Raw genomic sequence first — 15,322 nt, 5'->3', positions numbered from 1 at the left:
TGGGGCCATGGGTAAACCCGAGGGAAGAGTGTCTGCAGATATCCCAGGGAAATGGAGTGATTGTCCCTACCTGCTCCCGGGATCCCCTGTGCATCATGTGGACGCACAGGGACAATCCCCGGGGTAAAGACTGGTGTAGACATGCTCTAGGTTTTTGTCTAGTGCTTGTGTATCACAACATAAAAGTCCAGCTTTATCTCTGCACTCTTGGTTTCCTGTTTGCTTCTGAGCTCAATTCAAAGTGTATTTCCTAGCCTTTAAATTCCTAAGCGGCTGGGTCCAGTTTAGCTTAGGGATTAAGGTCTATGTCAAAGCCTTGCTCTTGGTGCCACTTCAAGGATCCAGTGAATGAGCATAAGAGACCAGCCCTCTTCTGTGTTGATGCCATGACTCTGGGATGCTCTCCCAAATAAAATCTATCTTTTGCCAGAAATTTAAAACATTTTTATTTTGACAAGCTTTTAATGTGGAACACCTAGTTTTATCATTGCTGCTTTTGATACACAACATCTTTTCTCCTTGCTCCCCCCCCCAATATGTGTTGATTATATTCTGTATTTGGTTGTTGCTTTTAGAAATTGGTGTGTTTGTGCATTTTATTGATTGATATTAGACTGGATCCAACCAGGCAGAACATTCCTACTGTGCAAAGGAGAGACAATCCGAGGCAGACAAACCTCAGATTTTTCTATGCCCTGATGGTCTCATACCAGGACTGGCATAGTTTTGCTGCCAGTTTGGGGGACATGTTGGGGGAACAGGAAGGCTGTGGATCCAGTGGATCCAAACCTTTCCTCAATCCTTTTGCCCTCTCTAGGGTCACTGGTGTGACCCTAGAGGGGCTGCAGGGGTTCCCCAGCTTGCAACAGGGAAGCTTGCAAGGCCCAGACCTCCTTTTCCAAGGGCAAGGCTCCTTCTCTATCCTATGGCCTCTGGAACACCCTCCCAGGACCGTAGGATTGCAGCCTTAGTTAGTTATGTCGCATTGAAATCAATGGGACAAGTTAAACATGGTTAACTTCATCTGGATCCAACCCTTTATATGGCTTTATGATTATGCTGTACCTTTAGTTGAAGAGCTGGCCGTTGTTATAATTATTATCCAAGTTTTATTTTTCTCTTAAATCTTGTCTTCTAGGAGGTTCAGAATGGAAGATTATTTCGGCTTCTTGCAAAATTGGGAACAATCAATGAGAGGCCAGAGTAAGGAATTCAGCATTTTCTGCATCACAGTGTTCTATAAAGGGACACCACAAAGAGAGTCTGAGTGTGTTCACCTGTGATGATGGACTCACAAAATATAGAAGCCTCTGGAAGATGAGCTAGGCCACTTCCGCCAATTTCATAGCAGACAGACCAGAATATTCTTGTATGTGAATATATATTTATCACTCACGGCCTAGATGGATAATAACATCCTGGTGTGAGGCTTGTCTGGAAGCAGAGAATAATTAGTGCAAGGTGATGTTTCTTAAGAGATCTTATTCCATATTCTGGCATATTTGCAAGACTTAAAACTTAATTTAAAACTCCAAACTAACTATTAGTGCATTCTTGGGAAGGTATTTCAGTTTTTTCTCCCAACAGCAGCAAAAATCCTCCAAGTGCATACAGTGCCTATGCTGGAATTGATATTTGTAGAGATTGCATTCTCCTCGACACTGTAAGTCTAACCACAGTAACTAATGATACCAAACGTTTAATAAAGTAATAGAATGTTTCATACCGAGTGTGGGAAGCTGCAGAACAGTTCACATGAAAACCTCATTGATCTTGTTTTCAAAATCAACCAAATTATTATATTCAGAGAATAATATGCAGCATAGCTGATTTAAAATGCTTTTAGCCCTGTGAAAAGATGTTCTCGTTCTAAACCTTGTGAATGGAAGGATGGTGCTTTTTTCTTAATTTGTATGATGCAAAAACCTGGTACAAATCCCAAACATTTTCCAATAATATTTTGCATGAGTTACTTATGAACTTGTACTCTTAATAAGAAACACAAATGTTCTGTTTTATGATAGATTTCAGAAGGACCCAACGTGGTCAGAAACTGGAGACAGATATCTCCTGAAGCTCTTTAGGGATCATCTTTTCCATCAGGTGACAGAAGCGGGTACTCCCTGGATAGACCTCAGTCACATTATCTCTTGTCTTAACAAGGTAAACTAGAGCTCCTGTATTTTAAGTTAATTGCAGATTTAATTCTGTATTTATTCTGTCGTCTTTCCTCTTCACTTCCTTTTTAATTGGTATGCCAGCATATTATCCCTGAAAGCGGTTATGGTTCTCAAATTGGTCTCTAGCTGTGGCCAGACTGTCCATGGTGTCACTGACAAATACTGTACATATCCAATGGTTGCTTCTGTGGCTGTATAAAAAGTCACTGGAGGTTAGATATAAGAGATATGCTGGATTCACACTTCACGCTAACCCACACACTGTCGTTGAGTGTGGGTTGTTATTGAACCATGGGTTGTTGTTGAACCACGTATTATCATATTTCTGCCAGGTGCCTTCTTAACCATGCAGGGTGCCTTGCTAAGCACACTGAACAATCCAACAACAAACCATAGGTTCTCAAGGTGGCTTGTTAGAGAAAAATAAGCCATGCTGCATCACTAACAAGCCTGTGGAAAACATACTGTGTTCAGACAACTCAATAACCCATGGTTCAACATGATAACCCATGGTTCAACCACAACCCACAGTTCAGCAACAAGCCAACTCAATCATTGATTGTGGGTTAGCGTGTTGTGTGAACCCAGCCACATTGGCCTGGTACAGATGTAATGCTAAATCATAGTTAAGTGCTATAGGAATGAGCCGGGGTGAGCCTCTCAGGCTCAGATGGTTGTTTCTCCTCCTCCAGCATGGCAAGGCAGTGGAGATTGGAAGCATCTGTTTTTGTTTTAAACTAACCATGGTTTGATACATCTGACAATGACAAAGTCTGCTTAGTTTTTGAACTACGTTTTATTGAAACAAGACAGGATCAAACTATGGTTTCTGATCCTGGTTTATTTCAATAAACTTGATTGAACTAACCACAGTTTGTGCTTGTTCGATGTAACAACATACTTCCAGTCTCCTCCTGTGCCAAAGGAGGAGGGGAGAGTATGTGAGCCCAGCAGTCATCCAGGATTGTTCCCATGGTGCTGAAGTATGGGATATATCCGAAACAAGCCTATGCATGGTGTGGAGAAAGTGGATGGGAAGATTTATTTGTTTATATATCTATGAGGGATTGCTTGGTTGTTTGGCAGTACTTTTATAACAAAATATCCCTGCACATGGAAAGCTAGTACATCTGTGAAAAGTGTAAGCTTTCTGCATGCTGGGTGATTTGGAATTAGGACTCATTTCAAACAAGCAATCACTTGTATGCACTTGGAGGTCGTACGGGCCAACAAAAGTTCTGTAGTATATGCCTACCTAAATGTTTGAATCGTTTTGAAGATTCATATTCCATATAATGTTTGATCTGCAGTTTTGAATGCTTTCCCCCAGTCTTCTAGGTGATTGTGTATTACACTTTCCTTCCTTTCACATTGTTGTTGGGTCCTGTGTTTTAGAAACAATAATTCTTTTAGTTGGATTTCCAAGAGAAGCCTATCTTAACAACCAGGTAGGTCTGTAGGAGAGTCTGTTTGACCTGGGCTGTGGGATTTTCATCTGTACAATGGCAAATAACCATCCTCTCTTAACAGGAATGTTTTGAGGATGAATGAACAAAATTGTAGCCTTTTGCATGCCAAAACTGCTATTGAAGTTACTAATGCCCTTTTTATTTATAACGCCAGACACTATTATATGAATATGCATGAGGTTTTCTGCGCTTTGATTTCAGCTAGATGCAGGTGTGCCAGAAAAAATAAGCCTCATTTCCAGAGATGAGAAGAGTGTACTTGTGGTAACATATAGTGACCTAAAGCGCTGCTTTGAAAATACTTTTCAAGAACTGATTGCAGCCGCGAACGGCCAGTTGTAGTACTTGCTGAAAGCATGCAGGACATTGCTGAGGAACGTAACCGGTAGCAAATTGCACTACAGCTGATTGTCGTCATCTCATTTCACATTTCGGGAAACAAAACAGCAGGAGATGTTGCACTTCAGTCAGGTACACTGTTACTTGAAGGGAAGAATGTTTTTGCTTACCCTTGAGCTCTGGCTGCCATTGGAGGCTTTATCTGTGAAGAATTTATTTTAAAATAAGGAACACATCAGGGGCATGATGTTCCTGCTTTTATTTTTTCCACTCGTATATGCACTAATTTTAATTTTTTTTAAGACTTTCTGATCTCTGATGTTTTGCCACATTGGATACTTACTAAGGGAATCTCTTTGCAAGGACATTTCTGGGATAATCTTTTTTTTTTCTTCTTTTTTTTGCCACTGAGTATACTGCAGAATTTATTCGTTTTGATATTATTTGCACCCCAGAATACTATAAAGGACCAGGTGAATAATTTCATAGAAATTGTGTTCTGTAAATTACAGTGTAGCTTGTAACCTCTGTAAAACTGTGTCATATGTCACCCACTGTTAGGTTAACCAATCAAACCAGAAAGTGCATATTTAAAAAAAAAAAAAAGGTAAGGTTATTGTAGGAACATCACATGTAAAATCCCCTTTTATTTGGTTGAAGCTTTGTCTACGCAAAACAGCACCATTTGAGACCTGTAAGTTCAGGAGCATATCCAAATTGCTCTAAACACAACCAGCGCCTTTTAAATAAAATACCTGTTTGTATATTTTCCTGCTAATCAGATGCATTTACATTTATGCAATTTTTAATAGAATTTTTTATAAGACATTGTGTTACAGGCCTGAGGTTTCAGGAGTGTATTCCTTTAAGTTACTTATGGTATACTTTTTTTTTTTTTTGTATAAAGTTCTGTTCTTTGAACCACAGCTTTATTATGGTACTTTACACTGGATACAGATACAAAGACACTGTTCAGAAGATTAACTACACACAGCAGTTGTCTGGCATCAAGAACGTTGGAAGTTTTATAGCCTGATTCTGGAGCAATGATGGTCTGCTGTGCCTTTGCAGTCACTGCTTAGCCCAAAGTAATATTACTTTTGATAATACTCAACACATGAATATTCAGTTTTCAAGTCTGGATTCCCCACTCCCCCACTCCATGCCCCACAATTAACTTTATGATACCGGACCCACAGTTGTCTGCAAACTTGGGTATTCAAGGGAATTTGTAGTAGAACACCTACACTTTGATACTGAAGACTGCCAAATACGTAGGACTATTTTTTTCCCTTTCTTAATGCAGTAGTGAAGACTGTGTACATCCTTTCCCCAGCACTGAATGTTCAATAGCACTGGGTGCTCACCATGAAGAAAATGTGGAAACTCTTCTCCAAAAGGTGTCAGGACTGCCTCAAAGCACTTGCAAGTGATGTTACCGGCATCCAATTTTATTAATTCTCAATATTTGTAATTTCAGATAAATTTTTAATAATTCTCTCCAGTTTTATAAGCTTTAATAATGACACTCCTACTTTAGATTTGCCTCAAGAAAAGCAGTGCTCTTCATAATGAAGGCGTTGGAAGACTAGGGACACCCTCGGGCACCTTTTCATGACATATGGTGGAGCCTGCAATTGGTAGCATCGATGAGCTTAAATAAATAAAATCAATTATCGTTTAATCTGGGGGAAAAGTTTTAAGTGGAGCATAATGTTTAATATTCAGAGGATAACAATTGCCATAATATTGTTCTTTTTTAATGTCAAAAGGAACAGGGACTTTGAGATATGGATATGGCAAATCAGTCTTTTATCATTAGCTCATGTATTTGAGGAGGAGCAGCTGTCTTTTATATGTTTTTGAAAAATCATATTGTAATTCTTTTGTACAAAAAAAGTAGTACTTGTATTCTAGAAGAAATATTGAATGCTTAATTTATAAGCGGGCTGAGGTTTATTTTTTTCCCCTTTTTCCCACTATTGTTTTCTTTGAAAATGAAAGGGGATCATCTATTCAGTTGCGGGAATTAGAAAACTTTGACAGATTATTTTGTGGACCAATATTTTGGGTAAAGCAAAGGCAGGGGTAATACAGGGCTTCGATCTCATCTTCGCTATACCAGCAAGATCCACCTCTTAGAAGTTGCATTTTGCAAACGTTTGTCAACACACGTGCCCATTGCTTTAGCCCCAGTAATCTCAGGACTTGGTTTATTAAAGGTTAAAAAAAAAGAGCAGAGAGCCAATACGTTTCCATAAGTAAATGCCATCCAGGAAATATTTGCTGTTGGGTAATGCATAGAACAATGTGGAGTTTGTTTATTTTATTTGGTCCATGTTTTGGAATTTTCTGCTTTGGTGTTTTTTGGGGGGAGAACTTACTCCAATATAATTCCATTTAGAAGGCTGTCCTGAAACTAGCATGTTCCATTCATAGGAAGAGTTATGTATGTAATCCCTAAAACAGAGCAGCAATTTTAAAAATCTCTCAATGCCTACTTTTTCCTCATGGGGAAACATTTCTGACCTTCCTATCTTTACAGTTGAAAGCACAGAAAGGACAACCTTTTGAAATCATGTGATGTTAGTTCATTTAAATTTTCTTACCTGTTTTAGGTTGCTTGTTTGGGGTTTTGTTTTTGCTACACTGTAAATACTTTGGGGGTACATAACATTCTTTGTTTTCATTTTGCCCTTGTTCCAGTAAAACTTTTGATGTGAACAGCTTCCCCTAAAAAGCACCAGTATGTTACATTCTGATGTCATGATCCCACTATGTGTTACCTTTTAATCCTGTTTTTCATGTGTACAGCAGTATTTTTAATAAAGAATACCAGAAATGACATAGCCTTCTTTTGAGCATGTGAAGACTGTGGGTACTGTGTTCTGCTTGTTGCGTAGCTGACTTAAATTGCGTTATGGGGTTGATTTTTCTCTGCCATACTCTACAGCAGGGATTGGAACAGTGTTTGTCACACAAGCAGCATTTACCACATCCCACTAACTAAAAATCATATTGCCTATTTGATATGCAGATATCAGCCTGAAAGGATCAGTGCTGTACATTTCTGGCTCATATACAAGCACTAAAATCGATCTGCTTGTATCAATGGAGTCCAAATGCTTAGAGTAGCTTGAATTCTCTGTAAAACTGTTTTTAAATCATTTCCAATTTTGTTTAAGCTCCCTTGTCAAACTTACAAGATGGATGTTTGGTAATTTGTTTCTTGGAAAATTATACATGAGTTCTATGAAATTTTCCATGACCATATTTAATTGGTTTGAACTGTTAACTGCGAACATAACATAAAGCATGGTGAAGGCCTTTGTACCCGCACACTCCCTGTAAAAATGTTTATGTAAAGTCTAAAGACTTATACAGCTTTGTACAATACTTACATAAAAATTGTCGATACTATGTTTTTCTTGCATAAATTAATCTGGACCATTGGTCCTTAAAATGCATTTTGCCTTAGAAAGTTTATTTTGCAAACAGACTAAAATAAAAGTTGCAGCAAGCTTGCCTGGTGCCCTTTTCTCAGGCAGTCAGAAGACAGAAGGACTTTAGGATCCATGACCCATGAAGTCTTGGGAGACCAGTCTTCATCTAAAAGCCTTTTGAATGTGTGTGCATTGAAACACTTGGTTGCCAGTGGGTTTTTTCTTTTCTTTCTTTCTCGCTTAAACTGGAGTACAAAATCATACCACTGAAGATTTTAAACATATACCTGTAAAAAATCTGTCTTCCATGCCTTAAATTGTAATGTTTATGTGCAAATGTGCTTGCGTTGTGGTCCATACACCAGAAAATCAGGATGGCAAGCACATCTTTACTGTTCCATGTAAAACAGGCTTCAGAGGCTCCAAACAAAATCCCAAGTTTTAAAGTTAATTGTAGCTATCTTTAGGCTATAGCAATATATTGAATCCTTTTCTGATCTCTCTAATACACACTCCTGAGGACAAATCCTAACAGTCCTGCATTGGACCTTTTACCATTCAGTAATCCACAAACACTGAAGACTTTGAACACAGGTTTACCTTTGCCTCCAAATGTGAACTTTGCAAGGCTGTTGAAGTGTATTTCAATTCAAAACTCTGGCAGTCGTTTGTCACTTTCCAAGCCAATTGTGAACATCTCTGACAGATGTTGCTTTGCTTCCCTTATGGCAGCAAAGGAGGAGTGTGTGAGAGAGAATCTTCGGCAATTGAGCAGATTGAAGACGAACAGGTGCAATCTATGCTCTATTCTGGCAGGGCCATCTGGGGCACCCTGTAGACCCAGATTGGCCCCCTAGGCATGAAGTTCCTCCTCCCCTTCCCTAGCCCAATTAATATAGGTGCCGATTGCATCATCTGTGTGTTGAGGTTGGCCATGGAAATGGCTCTGTAGTGAAATGGCTGTTAACTAGGGTGACCATATGAAAAGGAGGACAGGGCTCCTGTATCTTTAACAGTTGTATTGAAAAGGGGATTTCAGCAGGTGTCATTTGTATATATGGAGAACCTGGTGAAATTTCCTATTCATCACACCAGTTAAAGCTGCAGGTGCCCTGCTCTCTTTTGAATCTGGTCACTCTAGTATAGCTCCTACAGCTTTAACTGTTGGGATGAAGAGGGAATTTCACCAGGTTCCCCATATATACAAATGACACCTGCTGAAATTCCCTTTTCTATGCAACTGTTAAAGATACAGGAACCCTGTCCTCCTTTTCATATGGTCACCCTATGTTAACACCAGCAGAATTCCCCCTCCCCAGCCTATAGTGCTGTGCAAGTACTCTTCTTGCATAATTAGAATATGTAAGAAGAATGTGGAGATGTTCTAGTTAGCTCTGCCCCTTCTACTGCATCTTTGCATCTGTCCTCTGTTCATGCAGGTTCTAAATCATGGAGAGTTGCCTACATAGGGGCACTACGCTCTAGGCTGCAGACCTTTGCCCTCCAACATCTTGAGGGTGGTGGGGTCACGGTGTAGGGGGCAGAGCTAGATTGCATGACCCTGTTTCCTCCTTCTGCAGTTCTAACAGTGCAAGGAGAATGATGCCTGAATGAATGGAGCTTATATTCTTGCTTTGAAACATACACTTCATATTAAATGAGAGAGGTGCTGTGCACTGGATATCATGATCAAGCCAAGGCATTTTCGCTTGTAGTAATGCACTTATCAAGTAGGCTTATCATTTATTCTATCCTGTATTCCCTACTTTTCAACCAAGATTAATCGTTCTAAACTGCTTCAACAGCCATAATCCAGCCTTCTAGGTGTTTGGAAATTGCTTTCTTTATGTGTGTTAAAATTATCTTTGGTTAAGTGTTCTGATTCCTTTCTAGTTGGTTGAGAGAGCCATCTTAAAATAATCAGGTATATGCCATAGTGACTGGTTAATTTATGAATGTATGTACATCATTCTCTCCACTCAGTAAGTTATTGCTAGATGGCTTCCATCTGAAAGAGAAGTGCTTTCTTTAAAAAATAAATGTTTAAGGCAAGGTGATGATGAAAATGGTGGTGGTGTTTTGCCAATCACACTTGTTCTGTGTTGATGCTTTCTTTCAGGTAGGTTACTAGATATATGAAGGACAGTTTGGTTATCTGTAACTGATGTTCCCTGAGTGGTTAGCTGTGCAGCTGCCACTATGAGATTATTTGCCTGTGCAGAGCATCGGTTTGGAACCTAAAGTTTAAGTGCCTTTTACTGCTGTTGCTGCAGGAGGTGAAGAATTGGGCAGGACTGTATGGGTTCTGCCCATTTTGGGATGTGTGTTAGACTGAGACCACCAAAAGTTATGGGTTTAAGCTCTCAATTCTTATATAGAGTCTAGAAGGTTACAGATGATACCCTGGGCAGGTGCAGATTCCCATGTATGGAGCACAGCAACCATGCAGAAGAACATAGATGTATGAATTCATATTTACAGAGGCCCAGCAATCTACAGAATGAAGAGAGTGATTCTGTTGATAACACTCCCACCGGCTTATTGTGAATTTGCCACCCTTGAGTTAAGCCCTGAATCTTCTGAAAAGTTATGACATATTTTGGCTACTACATCAAAAGGCTTCTTGAAATGTTTGCTTCAAACCAAGACTGGTTACAAGATGCTTCTGCAACATGAATGGATTATTAACGCAAGCAAAAAATATACCCTCTCAAACAAAGATTGGAAACATTTTATTATGAAAATTTAGAAAATGTACAGAAAAATAGATTAAAAGGTTAAAGTGCAGGTATAAGTTATTTACATCCAGTTATCATTAGCAAAATTCACTCTAAAGAATACTTTTTAAATTCCAATTTGTAAAGGTTCTTTAAAAGCATTAGGTTTTTTTTTAAAAAAATCTGCAACTATGAATACTCTCCCAAGTCTTCCATTCAGTCTCTTTTTACCTCCATAACTGAAACATGTCTCAAAGGTTGGCTAATACTCTTCTATTTGGTAGAGAATACAAAAATTACATGCTTATGGCTTTTAGAAGTGAGCGTGTTGTAAAATGCTGCTGAACTAACAGCACTATTTACATGTGTACTCAGAAATAAGTCCCACTGAGGCATGACAGCATAAATTTCATTGCTTCCATGGAAATTAATCATGAGAAACATTAGCTACTTGTATAGGACATCTATCTCAGTGGCTCACTGCTGAACCAAAGCAATGGTTCCGTTACACTACTCACCTCCTAACAGCACACTTTTAGCACTTAATAACGTTATAGTAATAGCAGCAGTAAAACTAGATTCAGCAGGTATTTCAGACAAAACTTGACTGGCCTTCCCGTCCTATATGCATAGCTGTGGCAGCATATCGGTTTTACCCTCAATTACTTGCAGCAGCTTGGCTGTGCTGGCACTTGCAGTTGGGAGTATAAAAGCATAATGTCGTATAATGGATATAGAATTGTGTATTATCTAAGTTTAAAATACTTTTTTTTTAAAAAAAAAAGGTTCCAAATTCTGCTTCAAGAAAAGCTGAATTCTTCAACATCTATGAATTACCTTCATTAATCCACTCTGCATATTTACTTTGCCCAATGTATATGCTGCTTCAGTTAACTACAAGATAAAGCACTATGCAAAGTACTGAATTCCCACCTCATCCAGGGAGAGTACTGCTCTGCTCCTCTCTGTAGTTTTGCTTGGGCATTCCTTGCAAATGTTCGGGCCCATCTGCAACCAAAATGACAAGAAATTTCTGTGCGCATCTGTAAGAGGCAGCTGCAATTCTCAGCATGCTGTGTTCCACCCATAATGCCAGATTCCACACTTAAATAATGTGATGGCAACTGAGATCTGAAGTTATATACTTCGGTCTGGTGACCAAAATCCCTGCAGGATACTGTACATGGTATGCCTCCTTAGCCATGACCCAACTTCAGTTTGCCCCTGGCTATATCAACATTTGGTCATATTTTGGCCAATGGTAACAGTTTTCAGTACTATAGCATTTCCTCATGCTAGTGTGCTGGCACCGCGTTCTGAGACAGGATTGGGGCCACAGCTACTGACAGTGCATTGGTGCAGAGATTTTTGTGCCTCTTTCGGAGATCTGCTTTATGCGCACAGGGACATGTCTAATAAAACTCTCCTTTGGCAATAGAATTGGATGGACTAGTTTGGAAGCAGCTTCTGGTCTAGTCAGTGTCAATCTCTTGTGTTGTGTGGGACCAGTGCAAGAATCTGGAATTCGGGGAGAAAGTCCACGGAGGCATGTGTTACCCCACCCCACTCTGCAGCAAGCCTTCTCTTCCCTATTGCATTTGTACAATTAAAAAATTCCCATTATCGGGTGGGAGCTAGTGCCACAGTAGATGAAGTACAGCGGTTGTGAGGAGGCTGCTCCTGGTGCTTCATAGAAATGAACATCTGTACTCTACATAAATGGTGGTGGATCAGTGAGCAGCAGTCCAGACTGTCCAACTTTAGAATGGTGACAGCAGAGAAATGCAGCTGCTTTTGAGTCGCTGGCGAAGTCCCAATGCTAAACTGGTGGAGTAGAATACCGAACCACAGAGTTGTAGCTGCGTGGAAGGAACCCCTGCACAGCTTTTCCTTCCCATATTAGATTGCCACAAGTAAATGGCCGAGTCACATCGCTGATGTGTCCGCAGCTGAAGCTGTAGACATTCGGCTTGGCTGTGTCAGAAAGGACAGACTCTTTGCTTCTGCTGCCATAGCGGAGGCTGTAAGCAAAAAAACAGAAGCATGATCAATATGTACTGCAGGTTCTTAGCCAATTATTTCACTTTGTAAAATAAAACTATAGGCTACAAAAATAACAAAATTTTCATAAAAATCTAATAGTTAATGAAAATATCAACAGATATTTGCCAGGACAAGAAGGCGACAGCACCCTTCCAACTGTGTTCCCCAGCAACTGGTGTACATAGCTATGTGCTACTACCAGTAGCAGAGGTAGTAAGCCTATCAAGACTAGTAGCCATTGATAACCTTCTCCAGGAATCTATCCATTCCCTATTCCTCCCAATCATTCATATGCACATATCCACCCTTTCAATTCTCTCTGCTCCAGGAATTTATCTAGCCCCTTTTTAAAGCCATCCAAATTGCCAGCCATCACTACATCTTATGGTAGTGAATTCCATAGTTTATGCACTGTGTGAAGAAGTCATAGAATCATAGAATAGCAGAGTTGGAAGAGGCGTACAAGGCCATCGAGTCCAACCCCCTGCTCAATGCAGGAATCCACTCTAAAGCATCCCTGACAGATGGTTGTCCAGCTGCCTCTTGAATGCCTCTAGTGTGGGAGAGCCCACAACCTCCCTAGGTAACTGATTCCATTGTCGTTCCGCTCTAACAGTCAGGAAGTTTTTCCTGATGTCCAGCTGGAATCTGGCTTCCTTTAACTTGCGCCCATTATTCCGTGTCCTGCACTCTGGGAGGATCGAGAAGAGATCCTGGCCCTCCTCTGTGTGACAACCTTTTAAATATTTGAAGAGTGCTCTCATGTCTCCCCTCAATCTTCTCTTCTCCAGGCTAAACATGCCCAGTTCTTTCAGTCTCTCTTCATAGGGCTTTGTTTCCAGACCTCTGATCATCCTGGTTGCCCTCCTCTGAACACGCTCCAGCTTGTCTGCGTCCTTCTTGAATTGTGGAGCCCAGAACTGGACGCAATACTCTAGATGAAGCCTAACCAGAGCCGAATAGAGAGGAACCAGTACCTCACGTGATTTGGAAGCTATACTTCTATTAATGCAGCCCAAAATAGCATTGGCCTTTCTTGCAGACATATCACACCGTTGGCTCATATTCAGCTTGCGATCTACAACAATTCCAAGATCCTTCTCATTTGTAGTATTGCTGAGCCAAGTATACCCCATCTTGTAACTGTGCATTTGGTTTCTATTTCCTAGATGTAGAACTTGGCATTTATCCCTATTAAATTTCATCCTGTTGTTTTCAGCCCAGCACTCCAGCCTATCAAGATCACTTTGCAGTTTGTTTCTGTCTTCCAGGGTATTAGCTATCCCACCCAATTTTGTGTCATCTGCAAATTTGATCAGCGTTCTCTGCACCTCCTCATCCAAATCATTAATAAAAATGTTGAAGAGCAGTGGGCCCAGGACTGAGCCCTGCGGTACCCCACTCGTTGCCTCTCCACAGTTTGAAAAGATTCCATTGATATGTACTCTTTGAGTCCGATTCTGTAGGCAACTGTGAATCCACCTAATAGTTGTTCCATCTAGCCCACTTTTAGCTAGTTTGTTAAGTAAGGACTAGTAAGTCCTTCCTTTCATCTGTCCTGAATCTCCCACCAATCAGCTTCATGCGATGACCCCAATGGGTTCTAGTATCTTGAGAAAGGAAGAAAAATGTCCATCCAAATTTCCATGCATAATTTTGTCCACCTCTCTCTTCAGCCTCCCCCCTCCCCCATAAGATAAACAGTCCCAGCTGTTGTAACCTTCCCTCATAGGGAAGATGCTCCAGTCCTTTGATCATTTTAGTTGCCCTTTCTGCACTTTTTCCAACTCTACAATATATATATTTTTATGGTGACCAGAACTGCAGTATTCCAAGTGTGGCTGCACCATAGATTGGTATAAAGGCAATGTGAAATTGACAGTTTTATTCTCAATTCCTTTTCTAATTATGCCTAACACGGAGTTTGCCTTTTTAACAAAGGGCACACACTGGGTTGATATTTTCATTAAGTTGGTCCACCACAACCCCAAGATCTCTTTCTTGTCAGTCACCACTAGCTCAGATCCCATCAGGTTGAAGTTGGATTTTTTTTTTTTTTTGCCTCAATGTGCATGCCTTTGTACTTGCTTACATTGAACTGCATCTACAATTTAAATTCCCATTCTCCAACTTTGGAAAGATCCTTTTGGAGCTCCTCACGATCCCTTTTTGTTTTAACCACCCTAAATAATTTGGTGTCATTGGCCAACTTGGCCACTTCACTGCTTTCTCCTGATTCCAGATCATTTATGAACAAGTTGAAAAGAGTTGGTCCCAATACTGATCCCTTTGAGACCTCACTATTTACTTCCCTCCATTGGGAGAATTCACCATTTATTCCTACTCTCTGCTTTCTGTTCTTTAACCAGTCACTGATCCATAAAAGGACCTCTGCTCCTGAAAGCTCACAGGAAGGTGATTGAGTGCCCCCATTTGTCCATGGCAGCCAATAATGGGAGATCCAGCCACTCTCCAGATAGATTCCATTTTGTGATTTAACAGCCATCAATTACCCAATCCTCCATCCAAGGCGGTGTCTTTCTCTCCTCTACAGGGGAAGGGCTTATTTGGCACTCAGAATCCTGGAACTCTTGGGCGCAAACCAAGAATCATTCATGCTTTTTTAGACCGGCAACTTCCTAACTGTCTACTCACCACTTAAAAATGATTCCTGTTAGGACGGGTCTTATCATTGGTAAGCTCTTATTCCCTAGACAGGAGCCAGGCAAAGGAAGGTCACTAACATAAAACAGAGGATTTGCAGGAAGAGAAATGACGCTCATGTATCCCTCTATTGTCATGTTGCCATTTTAGTATCCTGAGCCCTTGAGTCTCAAGTGGGTTTGTATGGCGCTGAGTCATGAAAGGGAAGAGGGAAACATGCACCCTCAGACTGTGTTCTCCCTGGTATTAAGGGCAAATGAACTCACACACACACCTCATCCATTGCATGTAACCATATTTGTAGACTTTATCAGAGTGTGGCGATCGCTGCAAGAATCTGTTTGCACAATGGGGGCTCTGTAGCAACCTCCGTACAGCCCTCACCCTGTGGGATTGGTATTACTGTATTCAGACATCCCTTTCAGCCTTATGGGTTTAATAAGCTACTCAGTAGTTTATTTTGAAAG

The 15,322-nt window shown here is 40.5% G+C and overlaps 2 protein-coding genes across 3 annotated transcripts in view; one reads left to right on the top strand and one right to left on the bottom strand.

The window, feature by feature from the left end:
* PAN3 (poly(A) specific ribonuclease subunit PAN3) overlaps positions 1 to 6,833 on the top strand; it is a 64,537-nt gene extending 57,704 nt beyond the window's left edge. The window contains exons 17-19 of one of the 2 annotated variants that reach the window (XM_063127006.1): positions 1,139 to 1,203; positions 2,025 to 2,163; positions 3,851 to 6,833. In XM_063127006.1, the coding sequence (XP_062983076.1) occupies positions 1,139 to 1,203; positions 2,025 to 2,163; positions 3,851 to 3,991 (345 nt within the window). In that variant the 3' untranslated portion in view covers positions 3,992 to 6,833. Of the gene's footprint in view, positions 1 to 1,138; positions 1,664 to 2,024; positions 2,164 to 3,850 lie in introns of those variants that run through there. The other variant, XR_010025482.1, reaches the window with a different exon arrangement.
* Positions 6,834 to 10,926: 4,093 nt separating this feature from the next.
* The window catches only part of FLT1 (fms related receptor tyrosine kinase 1), a 161,773-nt gene continuing 157,377 nt past the window's right edge, over positions 10,927 to 15,322 (bottom strand). The window contains exon 30 of the mRNA XM_063127004.1: positions 10,927 to 12,169. Coding sequence (XP_062983074.1) covers positions 11,968 to 12,169 — 202 coding nt within the window. The 3' untranslated portion in view covers positions 10,927 to 11,967. The remainder of the gene's footprint in view (positions 12,170 to 15,322) is intronic.

This window comes from Elgaria multicarinata, chromosome 5 (assembly GCF_023053635.1).
Source record: "Elgaria multicarinata webbii isolate HBS135686 ecotype San Diego chromosome 5, rElgMul1.1.pri, whole genome shotgun sequence".
Taxonomy (NCBI): Eukaryota; Metazoa; Chordata; class Lepidosauria; order Squamata; family Anguidae; genus Elgaria; species Elgaria multicarinata.
Note: the sequence above shows the minus strand (reverse complement) of the source record. Positions and strands in the feature narration are given on the sequence as shown.